This window comes from Cyprinus carpio, chromosome B13, assembly GCF_018340385.1.
Source record: "Cyprinus carpio isolate SPL01 chromosome B13, ASM1834038v1, whole genome shotgun sequence".
NCBI lineage: Eukaryota > Metazoa > Chordata > Actinopteri > Cypriniformes > Cyprinidae > Cyprinus > Cyprinus carpio.
In genome coordinates, this window is record NC_056609.1 from 5,919,711 (window position 1) to 5,945,847 (window position 26,137).

At 36.8% G+C, this 26,137-nt stretch overlaps 1 protein-coding gene across 2 annotated transcripts in view; it reads left to right on the top strand.

Annotated features, from left to right (window-relative positions):
• LOC109069047 (exportin-5-like) overlaps positions 1-26,137 on the top strand; it is a 109,126-nt gene that overhangs the window by 36,154 nt on the left and 46,835 nt on the right. For both annotated transcript variants that reach the window (XM_042736308.1, XM_042736309.1), the window contains exon 4: positions 4,595-4,780. In XM_042736308.1, coding sequence (XP_042592242.1) covers positions 4,595-4,780 — 186 coding nt within the window. The remainder of the gene's footprint in view (positions 1-4,594; positions 4,781-26,137) is intronic.

Below are 26,137 nucleotides of genomic sequence, written 5' to 3' on the forward strand. Positions count from 1 at the left end.
GAATAAATCTTTCAGTGAGTAAAACTGGCTGTGTTAAAGACTACATAACATTATTATATCATCTTTACATTTTTTTTTTTATTTTTTTTTTTTTTAATTTTTTTGTATGTGTCATTAGTATGATGTTGTTGTAATGAAGTATGTGTTGTAGGGGAGATTTTTGAGATATTCTCGAGCAGGTTTAAGCTTACTGACCTGTTGCTATGACAGCAAATCCAGGATGAGCTTCGAAGAACCAAACTATCCAAGATCATGCCAAATTATCAACAAACAAATCGAGCTAACTGAGTTAGCGACATACGAAGAACGGGACCCAGATCATGGTTCTGAACTGACCCACGTATGCAAAAGAACGACACGAACAGGGTTTCCAGATTTTTACAACAAAACCTGCCTAATTCTTTCTCATTACTAGTCCAAAACTAGTCCAATCATGTTCAGGGAGGTAAACATCACTTTAGTGGGGTTGCGTTAACATCCCGCGGATTGTGGATTTTGGCAGCACTTGTGCAGAGCGCCGTCATACGAAAGTAAACATGGAGGGTATAAAGTAAGTGATTATGGGTTTATTTATAGTGTGATCTGCCGCAGAAGCCAGCAAAATTATGTACAGGCAATATGAAAAAATAAAAACAAGGATGTGACTAAAGAAAGCAGAGTTTTGAATCATTTATGATACGAGCCCTTATGTAGGCTACTTGTAGAGATGTCACTGTAATACACATGAGTTCTGACACATGACACTTAACACTGATAAGCTACCTTTTGTCTTGATAACTTTGGGTATGTAAAATCTTTTAATCGTCTCCCTTCAGCGCGGAATTATGACGGATGTCGATCTAGAGTGATGTAAAAGCTGCATGAAATCCAACATGACCGTTCACACTGCGGTCACATTGCAATACATCTGACATGGATTGGATGTAGTAGCACATATGGAAGTGGCACAAATCAGAATTGAAAATATCAGATTCCATGTGGTTTGTGCTGTTCACACTGTCATAACAAAAACAGATCTGAGTCACGTGAGCAAAAAGATCAGATTTTGGCCACATTTGCCTGCAGTGTTACAACAGCGTTTTAGTGGCAAGTTAAAAAAAAAGTAAAAATCTAAGATTACGATATTAAAGTCGAAATGTTTTGAGAATAAAGTCGAAATGTTTCGTGAATAAAGTCAAAATGCTCCCGCAGGACCCAACGCAAAAGAGTGCGGTGCGGGTAAAGAAATGATGGGCGAGTAAAGGCTGTTAGAGACTTGTGTGTGTGCGGCAAATGATTAAAAAAAACAGAAATATATAAACATAAAATATTTAAAAACAAATAAATTGTTATTCATCTATTGCACAAAAGCAACAAGAACTAATGTAAAATAACAATCAGAGGTGTTAGAATCCATTTACCATTCAAAATGCAAAATGTTCCTGCGCAGTGCTAAAATTTGCATGCCAATGAATCCTTTTATTATAACACAATTTGTACATATTATGAAAGATTCTTTATGCATATAGTCCTATTCATTGTGTTATAACAGAGCTTTGTGAGACTGCGATGAACTAAGATAAAGGGAGCGCATTCTGCCGTGCCAAACCATGTACGCAGCAGCCTATGCTTGCATGTATTTAAAAACAAAAGTGGTTTGTGAATGTTGATGATTTAATAACAAATATTTATCGGGAGCGTTTATGCTGGCATGTTGTGGGTAGGTGACACAACTTACTATTTCATGTAAATTTCATGGATGTACAGAAAAAAGTAACGTAACTAGTAATGTAAATAATTACTTTTGAAATAAAGTAATCAGAAAAGTAACTTGATTACTTTTAAAAGGAGTAATCCATAATTTAATTACCTTTCCAGAGTAACTTGCCCAACATTGGTGTTCAGCCACCATTAAAACCAAAAGAAGAAGAAATGTGCGTGCATGATGCACAAAAACCAGTGAGGTCTGTTCTAGCTTATCACACATGTTTGAGCTTCCCTGTTTAGTGTATATGATACGCACGTTTGTAACAATCATTCATTCATTTATAGTTTACTTAAAGATATAGTCCACCCAAACATGAAAATTCTGTCATTATTTACTCCCCTCATTTACTCCGAACCCGTAAGACCTCCGTTCATCTTCAAAACACAAATTAAAATATTTTTGACCCTGCTTGGACAGCAGCACAACTGAAATGTTTCCAGACACAGAAACAGAGTAAGGACATCTGTAAAACAGTCCACGTGACATTAGTGGCTCAACTTCAATTTTGCGAAGCTACGAGAATACTTTTTTCTCACTTTTGCCACTCAGAAATGTTCACGCAATCATGCGGCACGTATCAGAAGTTCCATGCTCCAACACTACATGCATACCGAGCCCAACTGGGCCACACTCTGGCCCACCTCTTCCAACTGAGCCACGGATGGCTAAACGAACCGCGGCACGGAGTGATGACACTAGTCAAACGAACCGGGCTTTGAGGGTCAGATGCACTCGGGCACGGTTAAGATTGCCTAGTGTGATACACCCTTATCCCGCACACACAAGTCTCTACTCCCCTGCTCCCGCACTCACCCATAAAGTGTTGTCCTGTGCCGCAATCTGTTGCGTTGGGTCCCGCGATGCAGGTCTCTACTCTAAAGGCGCCTGTTACAATGTTATGATCGAGGCTCTGGAATCTGAGCATGACTTGTCTTTCTATGTCAAACTATAAAATATTTTCTATAAAAATGTTAATGCCCTGGCAGTGGCAAATAGCTTTGGTTTTTATATTTAATTTGATTACATTAATGCTAAAAGTTGAGATTTACAAGAAATATTTTAACTGTTTCTATGTAAAAGGAATACTGCTGTAAAAAAGCACCTTATTTGATTAAAGTGTTTACAAACCAAATGGTATTGCACTTTTGTTCATATAGCAGTACTTTTACATGAAAAAAGTGCACAATACACTACTTTTGAATTAATTATTTAATTTTGTGCATAATGCGATTATTTGCAGAAGATCATGCAATTTATTGCAATAAAAAAAATGTAATTGTTGCCCAGCACTTAAGCTTCCTCTTAAAATTAAAGAAAAGATCCTAGTAAAGAAAAAGAGTAATTCAGAAAGCATCTTAACCCTTAAAAGAGCTCTAAAGGTGCAACATTGTTAGGAGGACTGACGAGGACTTTTAAGAGGCTTAAGAGTTTCTTTAGCAGTGGAGAAAATCAACGAAACATGAAGAGGAAGAAGAAATGCATATTTGCACACAATGCATGACAGTGAGTTAAGACATTACACATTAGATCGTGGCGTGGTCGTGTTTGTGTCCGATATCATTAGAGACACGCTAACATCTCTGACACAGTTTAAAAATGGCATGGCGCCAGAAATGAAAGTAATCACTCCATTAACTACTTTCCGTACCCACTGTGTATATAAAATATATATTATATATATATATATATATTATATATATATATATATATATATATATATTATATATATATATATATATATATATATATATAGTGTAATGTATGTGTAAGGGAGGGAATATGGTAAAACAGGAAAAATTACGCCTGTAATTTCAAAGTGAAGGCTTATAAAAAAGCCCCGCCTCCTCACTAAGATGAAAGTTTTTGCCTTTTCCTCGCTCAGAGTTGCTCTCAGATTGGTCCTGAATTGCTTTTAAGCTAAGACTCCTACATAGAAATTTTTTTAAGCTAAGCTTAGGAGCTCTCTGAGAGGATTCTTAGAATCTTTAAGAATGCAGGCCCAGGGGCCCTGGAGGGCTGGTGTCCTGCAGAGTTTAGCTTCAACCCTAATTAAACACCTGAACCAGCTAATCAAGGTCTTAATGGGTAAACTTCCAGACAGGTATGTTGAGGCAAGTTGGAGCTAAACTCTGCAGGACACCGGCCCTCCAGGATCAAGTTTGGTGACCCCTGCTAAAGACTATATAGATGTGCCTATGTGAGACTACAGTTTAAATTATTACACTTTCTTTGCATGACACATTATGCCATTATCCTGAACATTATATAAACATTTATTTTGATGCGTCATTCTTGGGAGTGCAAATCTATTTGGCAACATTCTTGTCACGGCCTTCACATAAAAATCAGTTTATAGACTTTCATATTTTTTTAAATATATAAATATATGAAAAATTCTTAAATATAGCCTCTTTAATTTGTAACATTCACATGACAAAAGTTTGAAAGTAAGTGCTTAGGGCAGTAACTTGGCTTTTGGTGCCTATGCCAATACAACCATAACGAATTTCCCATATTACTTGTGCTCATCAGATATACACCAAATATGGCTCTTATCATCATCATTTAGACCATAATAGCTGAGAGTTATTAAAAGGTTTTCAATATATTTTAGGATATGTTACAATGCTAAAAAGTATCAAAGGCTGTTATGCTTTGGCCTATATATATATATAATTTTTTATATATATATATATATATATATATATATATATATATATATATATATATTATATATATATTTTTATATATATAATTTTTTTTTTTTTTTTTTTTTTGGTACATTTTCTTATTCTGCTCTGCCTAATATTATTTGCCAGATTAAATTTCCTTTTTCTTTTCCTCCAGGCAAAAGCTCACTGGCGAGTTGGTGTAGCCACTCTCAATACTCTAGCTGGCTACATTGATTGGGTTGCTCTGGTCCACATCACCAATGATAACTGCCATCTTTTGGAGATCTTCTGCCTGTTGCTGAGCGAACCTGAGCTTCAGTTGGAAGCTGCAGAGTGTTTGCTAATTGCCATTAGTAGGAAAGTAAGTGACAGTATTTAGATCATAAAACTCTTTTCAGCTGCTTTTCCCATAATATTCCTTAATTTTATTTATTTGTTTATTTTTGTTTAATTATTCTGCAAGTCACTGGAGTCAAATTCACATATACCTAGGGATGGGTATCATTAAGTTTTTAACGGTATTACTACTCTTACCGATACTGCTTATCGATCCGGTACTTTAATGGTATTCTTATCAGTACTTTTTGTTTTTTATATATATATATATTAGTGCTGTCAAAATCACCATTAATCGCATCCAAAATAAACGTTTTTATTTATATAATATATCTGTGTGTACTGTGTATATTTATTATGTATATATATAAATACACACACATACAGTATATATTTTGAAAATATTTACTTTTATGTATTTATATAGTTTATATTTAATATATAAACGTAACATCTTTTTCTTAAATATATACATGCATGGGTGTGTATTTATATATACATAAATATACACAGTACACACAATGTAAAATATATGTCATTGATATGAATATAAAACATCAATTTGTAAATGCGCCAGTGTGCAGACATTTTAAGTTTTATATTCATTAGATACAGTAAGAACATAAACAAGGAAACAAAGTAAAACAAACTGACAAATACAATAAAGCAAAAATACAAATTAAATAAATTGTACTTTAATTTTTTCATGGAGGTCTACTAACATTACTGTTCAGGTAAGTAATATAGCCTTCTAAAGAAATCTAATAAAATAACCAATAGTAAAATAACACTGCATAGTTTTCACTGTATAATTTGATAGATTAATGCTTATTAAAGGTGTTATTCAGATTAAGAGCATTGAGTGATTTTTCTCTCTGCATTTTGTTGTTGGCCCAATTGTCAAAAGGTGACTGCATATACAGTATATTTGCACACATCAGATTTTCTCCCATCTGTTCCAAGACTTAAACCCTGTTTAAGTGAATACTCTTCAAGCTGGCAATTTTGTGTTTATTTGATCGTTTGGATTTGCCTGATGCCGAAGTGTAATTTGCTTGTCCGTTTTGGAGCGTGCACACAATTCAGCCTGGGGAACAGAATCTCTCACAAGGATTACTGTGCTTTCAACGTGCTATCAAACACGTTCTGCAATTAAGCAACAGTAAAGACTGCATTTTACAACAATAACCGATTGTGCTGATTCTGATGTTACATTTGGGTTTTAGGGAGGAACGAATGTGCGCTGCTGTGAAGGGAAAGAAGTTGTGCTAGAAGAAACGCGGATAGTTTTTAATAGTTTTACCTCATATTTTCTTTTTTATGGTCCTTGGGAACCAAAATCGAAATTAAAAATAAAATTGGCTTTATATCACAGCCACAGGCCTAGAGTATAAGCAGTCATTTGAATGTTTAGTTCTTTTTCTCTGTCATCAGGGCTTTAACGTTGTGCACTCCTCTGCATGAGCGTGATCTCTCTTTTGAATTGTAAATAACAAAAATGCATCAGACAAATTTCCTAATATTATTGCAGAATATAGAAACAGCTGGTGACTTTGGCTGGATAGAATTTGCAAGATAATGTCTATAGCCTAACAATAATAAATGTATTTGCATTTTCTTAATTTCTCCAGTACAGATAGGAGAACCATTAACGTCGGAGCTTAATGATACAGACTGACAGCACTACATTGCTATAGTTTCCGCCCTCAGCAGTTGTACACTGTCCTCCATTTTCTCCAGTCTCGAGCAGCTGTAACATCAACAGTATCTCGTAAACAATCCTCGTGCTCTGAGTTTGAATGTAAAACTGAACATAAGAGTCTTCATTTTCTCCCAACATCTGAGCTGCCGAGGACGCAGTTGGATTACATAAATTTTTCAAGGTAATGCACCTGAAAATCTATCAAAATATGTTTATCACTCCATACGTTATCGAAGTATTTTAATTGATCATTGCCACACTTGTGAAATAGGTCGTGCTGTGCTGTTCGTTCGGGACCGAACCACATCGATGACCGGTCAGCGTGAGCTCTGTAACATTGCGCTGTTTCTTCCCATTTTCAGTGCATTTGGCTTCCTATAACCACGGCTGAACACCGGTTCTCTCGCTCTGTTATGTTGCTTCTACCGGCCGTTTATTGCTGTAGATATGCAATGTAGAGAGACTTATTTTTTGTTTGTGAGTTTGTGATGAACTCTGAAGTGCGTGCACCTGAAAGTATTATGTGTGCAGCAAACAGCCAATCACAAGTAAGGTGGAGAGCATTAGCAAAACGTCAGTTGGATTCACTTCTCGCGAGAGTCAGCGCAATTCACTTTTGTGATGAGGATTAAGAGATTTTGTCATTAATAAAAATGTTATACATTTAAATGCATTTACAAGGCAGGAATAAGCAATTCTGCTGCAGCAAAAGTTATAGGTAACACTTTATAATAACGTTCTGTTATAAGTCATTTATAAATTATTAGTTAATGATGAGCTAATCATTTACAAAACGTGACTATACATTCATAAATGATTAATAAGTAATAAGTTAACATTTTAGTAATGTTTTATTAATTCAGTTATAAGTCACTTATAAGTTATTGGTTAATGATGAACAAATCATTTTACAAAACATGACTATATGTTCATAAATGATTAATGAGTGGTATGCTAACGATTAAAAAATGTGTTGTAAGTTATCTTAAAAAAAGTTCAAATCATGAAATAAATCAAACGGCTCATTAGTAGATGGTTTATAATTTATTAGTTGATACATTATTTATCACTTATAAATCATTGAAGTATTTATGTCAAAATTGTTTTGTATAATTATCTCAATAAACAATTGTTAATCATGAACAAATGATAAATAAACCATTAGTAAATGATCAGTATATGATTTATTGGCAAATTTGTTAGCTGGTCCGTGTTCAAAAGCACAAGCATGCAGGTATGTTAAAGCACTATTTTTAAGAGGAGTAATTCATTTGTTTTGAAGTTGATAAACATTTATAAATGCCTTAGTCAGATGATTCCAGTGGCTTGTGTTAAATCCTTTCACTCATCAGCACAGACTTGTGTTCTGTGTGGAGTGTGTGGATCTAGTGATGAAGTGAACCCCTTCCACCGAAGCTCACATCAGGTGCACAGACTCCATGTGTGTCAGAGAAGACAGCTGTCTATACCCTCACCAGTCAGTACTTAGTACACACTACAAAGTGTTCAACAACTGTTATAGATGATGTGTAAACGCATGAATAAATAATTTACAAAGCTTTCTGCATCCCCTAATCTAAAGTGTAAACTATTCATCACTTGTAAATGTGTTACATATCATTTGTAGATCTTTCTTACCTGTTACACATTATTTGTATATGTACACAAGTCATTTATAACACTTTCTGCATCCCCTAATCTAAAGTGTAAACTATTCATCACTTGTAAATGTGTTACATATCGCTTGCAGATCTTCCTGTTACATGATCCATCTCATTCCATCACTTTACCCAAGCTTGAACTTAATTTTTTTTAAATAAATAAATGAACACTCTGTCACCATTTAATCAGCACTTAATTGTTTATTTTTTATTTCCTTTCGGACAGCTGCTCACCATAACATGTAAACGCACCATAAACGTAGTCCATTATTTTGTGCATTTTATTCCAAGTCTTCAGAAGTCGTAAGATACCACCGTGTGAGAAAAAGATTTGTTTTCCGTAATATAATCATTATACATTAACAACAGTACATAGCTGCCGTCTCATCTGTTAAACCTTTCAAAATTGTGCGCTTTTACACAACGACACTGGTTTGCGGCATTGACGTCAAACCTCGCTCCTTATTGGCTGTCACTTGTGATTTGCGACCACCATATATTGTTTGCGACATGCCAAATTGTGTTGAGTGAGATGCGGCGCGACGCTTTGAAATCTGGAAATGTAGATCAGGAGAATGTTTGTAGCGATTAAACACTTTAATTTCATTCTGTAACTCACACAAAAATTGTTTTGCTGTCAGATCACTGGTAATGTAACACCGCGTCGTTTTATCTGCTTCTTATCTGTGCTTTTTGTAATGTTTTAAATAAATTATTGTGACTAACGTACATTTATCTGCCTGTTACACTTTGTATATTGTCAAAATGGTTATGTTTAAGATTATATGGTGGAGTAGGGAGCTTAAAATGATCTTTTTTATACAATAGTATATTAACTAAGATAATAGTCACTGTCAATATATCTATATTGCTTTTTTATTTTTGTGAAGTGGCTAAAACGTCGTGTATAAGGGATGTGTTAGGGGCTCAAATATATCTATATAATAGTCAAATATATTTGCATAAAAAATATTTATAATTTATCATATAAGGGATTTGTATAGATTTGTATATCCTGTAACTAAAAGACATACCACAACCTTTGCATATGGCAAATACATGGTAAATTTACCAACTGCAGTTTGTACATAATTTATAAAGATCTGCAAATGATATGTAACACATTTACAAGTGATGGACAGTTTACACTTTAGATTAGGGGATGCAGAAAGTGTTATAAATGACGTGTGTACATAAACAAATAATGTGTAACAGGTAAGAAAGGTCTACAAATGATATGTAACACATTTACAAGTGATGAATAGTTTACACTTTAGAATAGGGGATGCAGAAAGGGTTGTAAATGATTTATTCATGCGTTTACACATCATCTATAACAGGTGCTGAACACTTTGTAGTGAGTACTAAGTACTGACTGGTGAGGGTATAGACAGCTGTCTTCTCTGAAACACATTGAGTCTTTGTGCACCTGATGTGAGCTTCAGTGGAAGGTATAACCAGTTCACATCACTAGATCCCACACAGAACATAAGTCTGCATTGATGAGTGAAAGGACTTAACGCATTGCAATCCCCTGACTTTAAGTCATTTTAAAATGTTTATTCATTTGACAACTAATAATTTATTATTCTTAAAAAAAAATAGCTTTAGCATAATTGCATTTTCGTGGGTTTTAACCAACCAACTTACAACCTTAACGATGCATCAAATATGATATACATATCGTTTACTAATGTTTTGATCATCATCTGTTCATGATTAACAATTGTTTATTGAGATAATGGTACATTGACATTTCAGTGATTAATAATATATTAACTAGTTACTTCATAACCATTTACTAAGGATCTGTTTGATCCTTTTATAATACGCTATTTATTTTAAAGATAACTTATGACAGATTTGTAAATTGTTGCGGGCTTATAACTTAATAATCATTTATAAACGGATAGTCATGTTTTGTAAATTATTAGTTTATCATTATCTAATCACTTGTAAATAATTTATAACTGAATCTACAAAACAATTCAAAAAAGTAACAATTTATTGAACATTTATGATACGTATAGTAATTTTTTGTGAACGATTAGTTAATCATTATCTTATTACTCGTAAATTACTTATAAACTGAATCTGCAAAACATTAATAAATAATTTACATATCACTTATTAATCATTTATGAACACATAGTCATGTTTTCATAAATGATTAGTTCATTATTTACTAATCACTTGTAAATGACTTGTAACGGCATTTACAAAACATATATAAAATATTAGCATGTCACTTGCTAATCATCTATATGTTTTGTAAATGATTAGTTCATCATTAACTAACCACTTATTAATGACTTACAACTGAACGTTATTATAAAGTGATACCAAGTTATATATTATATATTAAAACTTATCTATATGTATCTATATTTAATTATATAATTATATAATTATATGAATAATTATATGAATTATAAACAATTATAATTAATATAATATAAATATAATAAATAGGTAGCTGCACAAGTTGGGCAATTTTGTCTCTAAAATTCTTTGACTGTAAGCTGCTTTAATTTGGAGCAAGAGATACAGGGGGTGGCTTCATCACATCAGATATATGTCACTTTGCTCACAGATGGTTGGTCCAGTTTGGGTTCGTGATCTTCAAACCAGAATAAAACCTGCTCTGGAGCAGGGTAACAGAGTACCATACATTACCATGGTGACGAAACCGGCTCAAAACCAACCCACCTTCTTGAACCTGAAAACTAAGGGTTTGCTCAAACTAAACGCCAACTTACCTGGGTAAAAACCGAAACCGGCTTTGTGCAACAGGCCTCAGGGGGGGTCAAATTAATTTCCTGAAGCACCACTGTCCTGTCCACCAATTAAGCTCCAACCCTTATTAAACATGCCTGAACCAGTTAATCAAGGTCTACAGTATTACTAAGCATTTTGCACACAGAAGATGACAATGGTCTTTAAGTGCCCTCAGGCGACCATAAGTTCTAAATTAGAATGGGCTGCCTACAGGTAGTAAATTAATATTTTTAATTCACCAAATTATCACATCTCTATTATCTTTTGTAAGTTAAAGAGCACATTGTGGGTTATGTTTTTTACAAAGTAAATATATATAACCAAACCTATATATGAAAAAGTTAATGCAGGATTTAAAATGACATGAAGGCACAAATTTAGTAGAAAAAGTGACAGTGTCTTTGACAGGTTTCAAAAAGTTTTTTTTTAATTTCATTTTACGTCATAAGAGGGAATCGTTTGCCATGCTCTACACTGGCTCAGTGCAGAGTAGGTTGGTATTCAGTATGAGCAGTCATGAGTCAGTGTGTTTTCGGTAGTTTTTGTATTTCAATTTATTGTTGTCATGGTAAATTATTGTTTGTGGAGGTTGCACAGGATTCCAGCCTGTCAGGACATAGAGTCCACAGGTTTACTAACAAGAAAAAGGACTGTGTTATCTTCCGTGCCTAAGTCCATTATGTGCAGGTGAAAAGACTGGACTTAACTTATGCATCTGCTTCGTAAAACACAGTGGTGTGTAGCGACCGCTATATAAGTCGGCCCGTAGCACCATTCATCAGATCAATTCTCCTTCAACGATGAGGATCATCTCTTCGCTGACTCTACTGCAAGAAGAAGAAGCCGTGGAATAAGCTCCAGCTCTGCTCACCGCTGTGGAAGAAGCCGAGGCAGCGACGTGAAGCGATCCCTGCAGGCATCCGGAGCAGATAATAGCAAATTTGTAGAGCAATCCAGCGTGTGTTGTTTCAAATGTCGTGCGGCGAGTATGGGTCATGCAAGGAGCTCTTGCATGATGAAGACGGACACAGCGAGTGTGCCGCCTGCCTCGGCCGTGCCCACACAGAGGCTGCACTCGCTGATGTCTTCTGCTCCTTCTGCGAGAGCATGAGCCTCTCTCGTCTATGCTCACGGATCGCCTTGTCCATCAAGGCGGTCCCCCCGCCAGGCCCTCCCGTCCTTCTCCTCTCCTAAGAGGAAGAAACAGCGGTCCCCGTGTCCTCACGCCGGTGTGCCTCACAAATGAGGACCAGCGCCCCTCTTCGGCTGAGAGCGCACTGGTCTCATTCGTCGCGTCCGAAGAGGACATTATTATCGATGATGTCACTGCCAACAACTCGGTGTCCTTGGTGGCGTCAGAAGCATAGGAGTCGGGAGATTCCGGCGAGGAGCCTGAAGCAACCCCTTCCCCTCAGGTGCCGAAGCCAGACGTCCAACTTATCCGCGTCCTTGAAAAGGCTGTGGAGGATCTGGGCTTTGAGTGGTCGGCTCTGGATGAACCCATCCATGGCTTACTGGATGAGTGGTTCCTGCTAGAGACCCGCCAGCAATCCTCTCGCAAGCACCGTTCTTACCAGCCGTCCACGACGAGCTCACCAAGACGTGGCGTGCCCCCTATTCGGCACGGGTAAACCCATCGACTGCACCAGCTCTCCGTTGACGGCGCGACGAGAAAGGGTACACCAAACTTCCCCCTCAGGTGGAAGCGATCACCGCACGTCTGTGGCCTCGGCTTAAAGGGCCATGCAGCGCATCCATCCAAGCCCTTCAAGACCACCTCGGCCATTGCCAACAGGGCTTATGTTGCAGCCGGACAGGCCGGCTCAGTGCTGCATACGATGGCGATCCTTCAAGTGCACCAGGAGGCCTTCAAGGAGCTGCGCACAGCGACAGATCTGGCTCTGTGCGCTACATAGGCTACAGCGGAGGCGATCGGCAAGACCATGGGCAGTCTGGTGGTGCTGGAGCACAACCTCTGGCTAACGCTGACAGAGATCAGGGACGCCGAGAAAATGGACTTCCTCAACTCACCAGTCTTGCTGAAAATGGCTATTCGGGTCTTTTCTCGAAACACTAGATGCCCTGGCCCACGACTGGCCCAGGGCTGGCCTGTATGCATTTCCTCCGATCGCCCTGATTCCCCAAGTCATCAGGTGAGTCATTGAAACCAAATGCTCCCTCCTCTTAGTGGCTCCACTCTGGAGGAACCAGGCTTGGTTTCCAGAGCTGATACAGCTCATAACGATGGCCCATCCCGTTGAGGAGGGACCTTCTCTCGCAGCCAAAAGACATGATTTGGCATCCCCGCCCAGAACTGTGGAGCCTTCATGTCTGGTGCCTCGACGGGAGTCTGATAGAGACCCAGCGAGAGTAAGTGACACCATTCTTGAGGCAAGGGCGCCGTCTATGAGACGGCTCTATGGCCAGAAATGGACAGTATTCCTCAATTAGTGCTCTGCATGGCCATTGGACCCATTTTCAAGTGACGTGTCCTACGTGCTGACTTTTCTGACAATACTCCTTAATCCTCCTCGCCCTCAGACAGTGCCGTGTTGGGACTTATCCATGGTCCTAAGGGTCCTAAAAAAAGGCCCCCATTTGAGCTGCTCAGTTCGGCTGGCTCGCGGCCCTTATCACTTAAAACGGCCCTTCTCCTTGCTTTGGCGTCGGTTAAGCAAGTGGGTGACTTGCAAGTGCTGTCAGCAGAATGGAAAAAGGAGATTTTCCCATACATAATGCTCATTCCCATATCTCAGTGAACCGAGGTTACGTTGAGTAACCGAAAGCGTTCTCCACACTGTGGGACATAGTGCTTCAGTGAGTACACTCAAAATCAGACTGAAAATTCTTACATCATTTACTCAGTCTCATGCCATAATCCATCTCTGTGAGACAATATAATGCAAATTGAAGCTAATCACTTCAGTTATCATGTAAAGGGATCATGGTGGTAACATGTACGATCCCAGTGGATGAATCATTGTCTTCTGAAAGGAAACGTATATGAGTGTACAAAAAATAAAATAGAATGAATAAATAAATAAATAAAAAATAAATGGGAATCTGGCTAATATAGTCATAATTCTTGGCTCTATTAAGCACTTTAACATGGAGGGTTGGTACTGTTTTTCATACACCAAACTATATGGGTTGTTGACTTGACATGGCATTTTCACTGTCCCACAAGATAAAAATGTATATAATTAATATTGTCGTTATTTAAAATGCAGTAAATCGTTTGACATATCTTTGTCATACATGCATCTGTTGTCATAAAAGCTGCAGTGTTATTTGATTTTTTTTACATTTCTGAGCCAAATCTCAAAATTGTCCTATGGTGTGACTGTCTCAAGCATGGTTCAATAAATTGCATCTTTTATAAAAACTTTTTAAAAGAAAAGCATAAAAATGTTAATAAATAACTCCGGCATAATTGTACAAGTGTCTGATTTAGTAAATGGCAATATTTTTTTCATCCATATAATTCTGTAAGCGTAGGAACTTGATACATTTTGTCTCTGAAAACCATGTCCTATGGTGTGACACCATATCCTGATTTTAAACTGGCCAATTCCAGAGGAAACTTTAATTAGTTGAAGGACCCCATTCATGATCATGTTACTGAAGCCCCCTGTCAAGCCCATGACGTGCACATGGTAAATTTTTGTCTCAGAATCGTTTTTTAATAACTTAATAAGATTTTTGTTTTTTTGGAACCACTACAAAAGTGTTACATTTTGTTGTCCTTTGGTGTGGCAAATTATATTTTTTGATAAAAAAAAACTGCATATTAAACTACATTAAACCTTCAATACCATGACTGAGGTGCCTTTAAGCAAGGTACCGAACCCCCAACTGCTCCCGGGGTGCCGCAGCATGGTGCTGATGCGACCGTCATAGTGACAACAGCCAATCACATTAGTTTTCTGTTGTTGCATGAACGCGATTTGCTAGCGTCTGCACCGGGGTATTTGCATAAGGCGATCTGATTGGCTGACGCCTGTGTTGGCGCTTAAAAAGTTGAAAAGTTTGTAACTTCTGCTGTGAGCAACGGACCCACAATTCATTTTGGCAATGCTTGATGTCACTCTATCAAATTCATTAATAAATCATTAACAAACATTATGTAATGCTTAATGACTCATTAGTTAATATATATTCTAATTTCTAGAAATGTGTAATAATGTGTTTGTTAATATTTACTGATAAATGTATTAAACATTACCTAATAATTAACATTTCATGTAAATTAAATGCTTAAATGAATCATTAAACTTCTAATTCGTATGATCATGCACATCTTGAAAATCTACAGATGATTTTATCAGGTCTTGTGCATGATTAAAAGCTTTTTTAAATGAACAATACTTGCTGCTGTTAAGGTGTGATATGGGTAGAGTTAGGGACAGGTTTGGTAGTACGTGAAGGTTTAAGGTTGGTTAAGTGGTAAGCAGTGTAAAGGGTTCAATTTGATAACTGTAAGTGAACACGATTCAGTCTGTTTATATTGTATTGTTTTGATAAATGATAAATTGAGTATTTTCTTGAAGATTAGTCTCCCCGCCACCCCTGTCTGTTGCTGTATGATTCAAGGAATATCCTGTTTAATAATTCACAGTAGTATACCAATTTAAGTGTTGAGGCAATAAAAACATGTTTTGCACCCAAATTACAATGTGTGTAATGTCTTTACCAACTTTTTATCTAAACTTAACTAACAACCCTTTACACAAATGTTGTTACAGTAGCTAAAAGTCCATTGCCAATAAGGATGCTAAAAATGATTGATAAATGTTTTGTGAAGATGTGAAAATGGGGTGAATTCTGGTCATTAAAAGAACCACAGATTTGTTTTTATCTCAAAATATCTGGAAAATAAAAAATAAAAAAATACCTTCAGTATATCTCCAAATAGGGGAGATACAAATATCACTCCTCTTATATTGGTATAATTTTCAGCAGTTTTGAATGGATTACAGCAAAGTTTTTGTCATCAAAGTTTGTCTTGAAATTGTCTTGAAATAATAATTAGGGCTCAAGCCTGGAGGGCGAGAGCCCTATTGTTTTCCTTAGGATTATTTATTATTATTATTAGGGCTCAAGCCTGGAGGGCGAAGAGCCCTATTGTTTTCCTTAGGATTATTTTTGTGTATCTGGTCTTTGGTTAGTTGATTTATTTTTTTTTTTTTAGGATTATTATTTTTTTTTTTTTTCTTTATTCTTCTAATTTTTTTCCAAGGTTTCGGGGGCTTTTGGGGCCCTTAACATGCTCAAAAACTCTTGAAAATTGGCACACACCTTGGAATCTGCGGCCATTAGGGTCAGGCAGAGACTGATACACGGGCGTGGCACAGGGGCTCTACAGCGCCCCCTGGAGTATTGAGGGCCATATATCATGCATACTTGCACGTATACATATGAAACTCGGTACACATGTAGATCTCATCAAACCAAACAACTTTCGCACTGCATGTCATAAGCTCCGCCCAACAGGAAGTTGGCTATTTACAGTTTTGTGAAAAAAACACATGCTCTGGAATTTGATATACTCCTCTGAGGAACTCCACCCGTTTGCCACAAAACTCGTTGAACATGATCTCAAGACATTGGGGATGCTAAATTGCGAAGATATTTTTGATATCTCGAACGGTTTGTCCGTGGCGAGGCGTTTGAAATTATGGGGAGAAATGAGAAACAGGAAATGTCTAATGACATCAACATACACTACCTGAGTTTGATCAAACTTCATCGGTTTGTTCGATGTATGATGCCGATCGCATATATGTGACTATTAGGAGTCAAAGGTTACAGCGCCACCAACTGGCAGCAGGAAGTGTGTTATTTTTAAAATGCTTTGAATTCAGCATGTTATTTTTACTCGATTTGCTTCAAACTTCATCAGAATAATGATAAAACACGGCTGATGTAAATCTGTTGTGGGGATATTGATATCTAATATAGTGTTGCCATGGCAACGTGTCAAACTTGAATATTCTGTTCTGGTGATTTTGAGGCAGATAACATGCTAAGAATTACATAAAACTCAGAACACATATCAGTATTAGTGACAGCTAGACACTGGCAAAAGTTCATAAGAGGGCGTGGAAGAGGCACTCTATAGCGCCACCTTTTGTCAAAAGTGAGGGGGTTAGTTTTAGCTACAGACACCAAACTCAGTACAAAAATTGTTCTTATCAAGACGGACAACTTTCTAATTCACAGTCATCAGCTACGATGAACAGGAAGTCAGTTATATTGATTTGAATATGGATTTTTGGAAAAATATAGCTGTGAATTAATGCATACTGCTCAGAGGAGAATTACAGTATACACACCAAACTTTGTCTACATGATGCCAAAACATTGAGGAACTTAAATTGCGATTGGATTTTGGATAGCTTGGACGGTTTTGCCGTAGTGATTTATTGAAATAACAGTAAAAAAGTAAACATGAATTGTCTTATATTTCTTAAAGTGCAGCTTCCAAACACTTCAAATTTTTTATATATAGAGGATAAGTCATTCTGAGCAAATATGCATAGTTTCACGACTTTTCAATGCTCTATGGATAACAGAAAATTAAAAAACTGTCAGTCATCTGATCTCACTCTCAGGCCACTCTCTCTGTGTGAGAAAAAGGAGGGGGCTGAGTCACTCTGATGACTCTGCCATTGCCCTGTGAAGAATGTGTGTGCGCTGAGTGTATTTGTTAATCGTTTTTGATGTTACAAAGGTTATTTAGTCAGAAGCAGTGAGCACTTGTATTTTTCTTTGACAGCATTAGATTTATTATTATGCTTTCACTTTAAGGACAAATCACGGGTTTAATATACACATGCCTTTTATTTCTGAACTGTTAACGTTAAGACATATGCCTAACTGACTGTGTTTACTAGGATATTCCCCAAAACGCGCAATTAGATGTAATTATGTATTTATTGATCCATGCACAAAAAAAGCGGAAGATAGCTCAGTTTAGTATTCGCGAGTGCGGCTGTCTGTGTGCATGCACGCGCTTCAGATGTGTGCGGTGAAAACGTCTCACACAGCGCTCGACTGTTCCGCGAACAATCCCGAGCGTTTTATATGCTCACCTTGTGCCTTATACCGAGTCCTAATCGGTGAGTTTGAACGAGAATGCAGCCGTTGACGGACATTATGTGAAAATGTAGACAGTGCCAAATAAGCTGCCTATTTATATAACAGATATCTATATTGTACGTGTTCTATCGATGCATCGATCCATATCGATTAATCAATACACCCCTAATATATCAAATGTAAATAACTGCATAGACATCACTGTTTAAAACTAAATATAGATTAATCGTTTTTGATGTTACAAAGGTTATTTAGGTGGGGTTTTTTTAGGTGCTATCGATGCATCGATCCATATCGATGAATCAATACACACCTAATATAGGCTGTGTGTGTGTGTGTTTCAATATATATATATATATATATATATATATATATATATATATATATATATATATATATATATATATATATATATATATATTTCAATACTGTCATAGGTCAGTACTTAAATGAGTTTGAAATTATTATTATTATTATTATAAACCTATGCAATTATATATATATATATATATATATATATATATATATATATATATATATATATATATATATATATATATATATAATTGCATAGGTTTATAATAATAATAATAATAATTTCAAACTCATTTAAATACTGACCTGTGACATGACATTTATCTGAATTTACACAACTCATGATGTAACAGTAAAACAGATAAGCTCACAGATGAAGACCAAGCTGTAATGCCGGCAAAAATATTTCACAAATGCTTATAGATCAATAAAATCATTAAAAATTCTTTGCACGGCGTGCATCATTATTAGGCACTTGATATTCAGATGATATTTTCCAAGCACATATATATATGCCCTTTTGGATAAATGGCTCTTAACCAAAAATAAAAATTTTGCTTTTTGGTCAAAAAATGGTTCCTGAACCCTGTTCCAGAATCTGGCAGTAAGTTTGGGGAGCACATTTTTATTCCATCTTCTATTCTGAAAAGTCTTAATTCTTAATTCTTTTACAGTTAACTTGTGTCTTTTCTCCACCTTTTTTTTTTTTCAAACTCCACTGTCCCAGTCAGCATTTTTTTGTCCAATGGTCATGTCGAAATTTTGCAATTTCTATATTGCAATAGTTTTGAATAATTCTCATGGGGATTTAATAATTTTTGACTTTTCAGTCCGAGTTAAAACTCTTTTTTGGCTCATTTCATCTGTAAAAAAAAAGCCTAATAATTCTGCACACCTGAATATAAGGAGTTTTTCTCGTCCAGCCTTCATGGACAATTATATATCACTCATAAATGATTAAATACAAAATTAATGGTAGTTATTAAGATTGATGTAGTTGGGAATTGGTAAAATGTGCTTGGAAAAAAAAAATCAGAATATCAACATGCCTAATAATTGTGCACACAGTGTAATTCAATAAATGTTTTAGTAACACTTTATAATAAGGTCTAATTTGTAAACATTAGTAAATGAACATGAAAAATATATTTTCACAGAATTTATTAATGTTTGTTGATTTTCGTTCACAGTGCATTAACTAATGTTAACATATATATATTTTTTTTTAAGTTTTGACTATTAACTGACATTGACATGCAATATAATTATTGTTCATGTTAGTTAATCTTAATAACTGAAACCTTATAAAAAAGTGTTACTAAAGTATTATGTATTGTTCTCTGTGTGTGTCTTTCATAGTCTTGATGGTTTGGATTAACCCTTTAATTGCCGAATCCTTAAAACCAGACTGCCATAGAGTTACAGTAAATGCATGTGCTCGCTGGGCACAGTTTTCCTGATGCCACCGGTGCGGCGTTTGCACTGATGGCTTGAGCCCGCCATCGCTGCTTGCAGCTATATTTATTATTATTATTATTATTATTCTTTTGCGGTTTTTTTTTATTATTATTATTATTTTTTTCCAACGTCTCGGGGGCTTTTGGGGCCCTTAACATGCTTAAAAAGTCTTGAAAATTGGCAAACACATTGGAACCTGCGGCCATTAGGGCCGGGCAGAGACTGATACACGGGCGTGGCACAGGGGCTCTACAGCGCCCCCTGGAATATGGAGGGCCATATATCATACATACTTGCACATAGACGTATGAAACTCGGTACACATATAGATCTCATCAATCCAAACAACTTTCGTATTGCATGTCATAGGCTCCGCCCAACAGGAAGTTGGCTATTTAGGGTTAAGTATTCTTATTTTCTGTCAAAGTTTTGGGGGCTTTTGGGGCCCTTAACATGCTCAAAAACTCTTGAAAATTTGCACACAACTTAGAATCTGTGGCCATTAGGAGGCTGCAGAGGCTGAGACCCGGGCGTTGCACAGGGGCTCTACGGCGCCCCCTGGAACACAGTCAGAAATTTTGATGTATAGCTCACACATACTTGCACGTATTCATATGAAACTCAGTACACATATAGATCTCATTGGGCCGAACAATTTTCGTATTGCATGTCATAGGCTCCGCCCAACAGGAAGTCAGCTATTTAGAGCTATGTAAAAAAAGGGCATGCTCTGGAATTTGATATACTTATTTTTTATATTATTAAGAGTTTTTTTTTTACTTATTTATTTTTAATTACATTTAGCTATGTTACACCATAGGGTAAATTTATGGTACAATTCAGTAAAAATGTATTTAAAAAAAAAAACCTATAAAAGAATTGACGAACTTAGTGACCCTTCATATTTTCTCAAAGATCAGACTTCACACTGCATAAATATATGCATTTCTTCTTCAAAAATGGTCTTTAGCCCTGTTTGCACAGTAATTGTTTCTCAGTGGGACGTAAGTGATTTTCACCATTTACAGGGGGGTAGTCGGTGATTTATTGCCATCCGAATCCATGATGTTGGTGTTTTTCTCTCACCACCCCCGTAAAAATCTCCGGCCGAATTACCTACTGTTTTTTGACAAACACCAAGGTTGTGCGGTAATTTAACTGCCGTCCGAAATCCACATCTCTGAGTTTACAAGAAGAATTCGATTCAAAATTCTGTGCTTAAGCCATTTTTGAGCACTCCCAAACACCGTAAGGTACATTAACTGTTGTACTTCATTGTAATTTGCATACATATTTATTTTTTGAAATGCTGGAAAGTATTTAAAAGAATAATACTTCATAACTGCTCACAGTGACTGGGAGCAAAAAGAGAAGAAACGCACGCAAACATGCAATACAGTTTTAAAATGTGTATTATAAACAGCTATATAGTTTATATAACTATATCGTGTATAATTATATACAACTATAGCGCATCTTTTTAAACAGGAGATTTAAATCAAATAATAAATAGGATTATATATTATAAAATATGCTTGGAATAATAAGAATGCATTTTACTCAATAATAAGAATATATTGTAAATAAAATTCATTTTATTTACAGCAGACAATTATGTGACTGGTCACATGAGCAGGGTGTTCCCAGGTTCGTAGGATCACAGAACTCACTCCTCCTCTGTGAATAGATCGCCATCGTAATCCATGAGTTTTATCACTGAGGTGATATATAAATTTATTTTTACAAACGTCCACATGAGAAACAATTACCTTCCAAATCGGGCTTTTGTCAACAACCCATATATATATATATATATATATATATATATATATATATATATATATATATATGTGTATATATATATATATATATGTATATATATATGTATATATATACGTATATATATACGTGTATATGTACATATATGGGTTTTGAAACTCAAAAAATAAATAAATGAGGTTTGAACATCTATTAACAGAACATTATTTTAGCACTTCCGTTAGTGAACAGACTCGCATAGAGAAGTTGTCTTGTCAAAGTAGAATAAAATTAGCACATTGAATGCCATATGAAATAAGGGGTAGGCTAACAGCTAGAGGCTATTACTAAAATTACATCAAATCAAAGCTTTGAAAGAACTTATCACAAATATGTGCAAATATATATAATCAAGCATTATGTAACAAAGAATTAACTTACAGATTATGCGTTTACTAACACAAAACAAAATTGCATCCAAAAATCGAGAAACTGACTGCATGAGAAATGTGCTTGACTCTGAGCTCACTTTGCGTAGAAACTGCCACTAGGTGCCACCAAACTTATAGAAGTGATAAAATTGGAGCAGAACACCAACAGTAAACTGATGCCTCGTTCTTTTTATGATGTGCTAGCCCAAAGTTAAAATGATTTTCAGTGGTCGTTTTCTTACGTCCAGTGTAGACAGACTCACCCTGTTGTGACGTGGCATGACTACTGTTACATGTCACACATAATATATCGTTATTAAAGTCAAGTCAAGTCTGCTGTATTGTCAATTCTTCCACATGTACAGTACATACATACAGAGAATCAAAATTGTGTTACTCTCAGACCCCCGGTGCATACAGATAACACTAACAGTAGAGCCTAAAAATCTAGATCAATATAAAATATAAGATATAACTATACAATAAGGGTATGTAAAAAAGACATATAATAAAAAATAAAAAATTAAAGTTAAATAAAAGCAGCGCAAGGCACATGGCAGACAGAGTGCAAACCAGTAAACAAACAGGGGGGTGGAAGGACCTGGGGATGTGGGATGTGGGATCTGGTGGGGGTGGGGGGTGGGGGGTTCATAGTTCAGTGGTGCCTGGGGCAGAAGAGGGACGGGGGGGGGGCAAGTTCGGGAGCGAGTTCAGCTTCCTGACAACCTGATAGAAGAAGCTGTGTGACGGGTGAGTGGGATCACTTGCGATGCAGAGGGCTTTGCGAGTGAGACGGGTTCCATAAATTTCCTGGAGGGAGGGGAGTGAGACACCAATGATCTTCTCAGCTACTCTCACTATGCGTTGCAGAGTCTTCCGGCAGGACGCATTGCGGGCGTTATACCACACAGTGATGCAGCTAGTCAGAATGCTCTCGATGGTGCCTCTGTAGAAAGGTGTACTTGATGGGGGGTGGGGCTCTGGCTCTCCTCAGTTTGCGGTGGATGTAGAGACGCTGTTGTGATTTCTTGGCCAGTGCTGCGGTGTTGTCGGTCCAGGAGAGGTCCTCTGTGATGTGCACACCCAGGAACTTGGTGTTGCTCACTCTCTCCACAGTCGCACCGTTGATGGTCAGAGGAACATGCTGAGTGTGCGCTCTCCTGAAGTCAACAACAATCTCCTTTGTCTTTTCCACGTTCAGAGAGAGATTGTTGTCACTGCACCACCCGGCCAGGTGGCTCACCTCGCTCCTGTAGTTTGTCTCATCTCTGTTGCTAATGACACCCACCACAGTTGTGTCATCCACAAACTTAATGAAGAGGTTGGAGTTGAGTGATGGTGTGCAGTCGTGGGTCAGCAGAGTGAAGAGAGGGGGGCTCAGCACACATCCTTGGGGTTGCCCCAGTGTTCAGTGTGATGGTGCTGGATGTGTTGCTGCCGACCCGTACTGCCTGAGGTCTTCCAGTCAGAAAGTCCAACAGCCATTTGCACAGTGAAGTGTTGAGCCCCAGCTCGATCAGTTTGTGAATGAGCTGTTGAGGGATGATTGTGTTGAATGCTGAACTGAAGTCTATGAACAGCATTCTGACGTATGAGTCTTTTTTCTCTAGATGTGTGAGTGCTGAGTGGAGGGTAGTTGAGATGGCATCATCGGTCGATCGGTTGGACCGATATGCAAACTGGAATGGGTCCAGGGAGGGGGTGGGGGGGGGCAGACTTGATATGGTGCCGTTCAAAGCACTTCATGAGGATGGGAGTAAGTGCAACAGGACGGTAGTCATTGAAGCATGATGGAGATGGCTTCTTTGGGACTGGAATGATGGTGGTAGTTTTGAAACATGTGGGAACAACAGCCTGGGACTAAGTGAGATGTTGAAAATGTCTGTGAAGACATTAGTGAGTTCTGCTGCACAGTCTCTCAGTACATGCCCAGGGATGTTGTCAGGACCCGGAGCTTTGCGTGCATTGATCCTGCTGAAGGATCTCCTCACGCTGTCCGGGGTCAGCGTCATCAACTGGTCACCGGGAGGAGGTGGAGTCTTCTGTGCATTGGAGCTGTTTTGTGCCTCAAAGCGAGCGAAGAAGGTGTTCAGCTCATTTAAGCCAAACGTGTGATCACTGATGGCTTAAATGTGCGACTATAATAGCCCTTTTAATAATAATAATAACAATAATAATATAAGGAAGGAATAACTGACAATGTGCCGTTGAATTACAGAAAGAAGGAAAAACAAGGTAGCCTACTGTCATGAAGTTCTTGTTTGGCAAAATTAATATAAGCTATTCTGTGTCTTAACAAGTTAAGTTAGAACAAGTTCAATAAAACATTTTTTTGTATTTCTACAGGCAGAGGAGAATAGCCAAACCAAAAAGAAACAAAGAAAACACAATGTAACATTCAAAAAACTGTAGACAATGGAATGCGCAAGTGAGTGGGGCTAGTGCAATCTAGTGGTCACTGATTTTCTTTGGCTCAGCTGCGTGTGGATTGCGAGCTGTGTGTGTGTGTATTGGGCAAGGCTAAAAGGGCGGAACGAAAGTCTCAAAATTCAAATGAATCAAACACACGTCGCCTGATCCACAAATGCACATTGTAATCGCTACATGCAAAAATTATGATAATTTAATACAAACTATAACATTTGTATTCACAAATATGTCTCTATTTGAACAAAATGCTGCATATAAATATAATTCTAAACTCTGCAGACAGCGGTTGAAAAGCATTTGTTCCAGTGTAGTGACGCACATTTGCAAATTTTGAAAGGCATTTGTTTAAAGTTATGCAGTACATGGATAATTTTGCGTGCATCTATAAATCATTTTGTCTAATTTCATCCCATACATGCCCATCCCTACACCACTGATGGAGAGGTAACTTTAAGAAATTAAAATGTCGTCAGAAGAGGCCATTTGCACCAGCAGTTTGTATGTTTTTCTTTTCTTTTTTTTCAATCTTGAATATGTACTTTAGAGACCTGGATTTCAGCCCGTAAGGAGATATTTAAATTATTTATTGAGTCAGTTTCGCAAAGATGAAGTTGGCGATCCTGACTCGCCATCTCCACTTGGATGTGCCTTTAGAGAGAAATGCATATTTACAGATTACAAATTGAAAGAGTTTTTGTTTTTTGAATGATTTTGTTTTATAATAGTAATTTAAAGCTTTCAATGAATATATTTCTATAGAGTTTCAGGTCAGTTTTGTGAAGCACTCCTGTTTGTTTTATTTATTTCACAAAAGCACAACGTTTTGTTGATATTGTGAGTGCATACAAGTAAAAGTAGACACTTTTCAGTTCCGGGTGATGTATTACTCTTACCTTTATGAGCAAAAAATTACTGCATATTTCTACTTGTTTCTACTGTAAGAAAAAAAATGCAAGTGATTGTGAAATGCATTTATGTAGGTTAAACTGTTTTCTATCTATAGATTTTATTTTAGGCAAGTCGTGATGATTTGAGAAGGCTTAATTGATCAAACATAGGCTATGATCAACTCACTGTCTGGTGCTGGTCGCTTGGTCATTACTTGGTCATATTAAAAAAAAAAAAACTTAATGAACAAAAAATGCTTTTTCTAAATTGACTTGATGAAAAACTAAACAAATTATAATCACTTTTTCATATACAAAACTGAACCATTTTAATAGCTGAAACAGTAGTGTAGGTTTTTTGGAAGAAGAGGAAAATAAGACGGACTCGGGTCAGACTCGAGCCAAGAATTCTGATAAGCTGTCAGACAAGGGCCGGGCTAGGGCATATATTTGAGCCTTGTGCAGGATCCTAATCAACTTCATCAACGCTGATTTGTTTTATGTGGTTTGAATCAATGATTGAGAGTGCCTCATATATAAAAAAAAAACAATGTTAGCATGACTGAATGGAAATCACACAGATACAGACAGTTGTGAGAAATTTATGATGTCTGTTTTTTCAATTCATTCATCCTGCTGTTTTATTTCTCTCTCCTTTTTAAAATTATTTTATTGTGCATGTTGTGTTAACCTCGGAGTTTGTCATGTATAGGGAAACTCAAAAATCTAATTTTCAATTGTTGGCTGCATTATTTATTAAGACATTTAGTTAATCAGCAAATAAAAAGCATCAATCCATCATTGCATTTGTTCTTGTAGTAAAATGTGACAGAATCAGCTTTAACAGGATAAACTGAACTT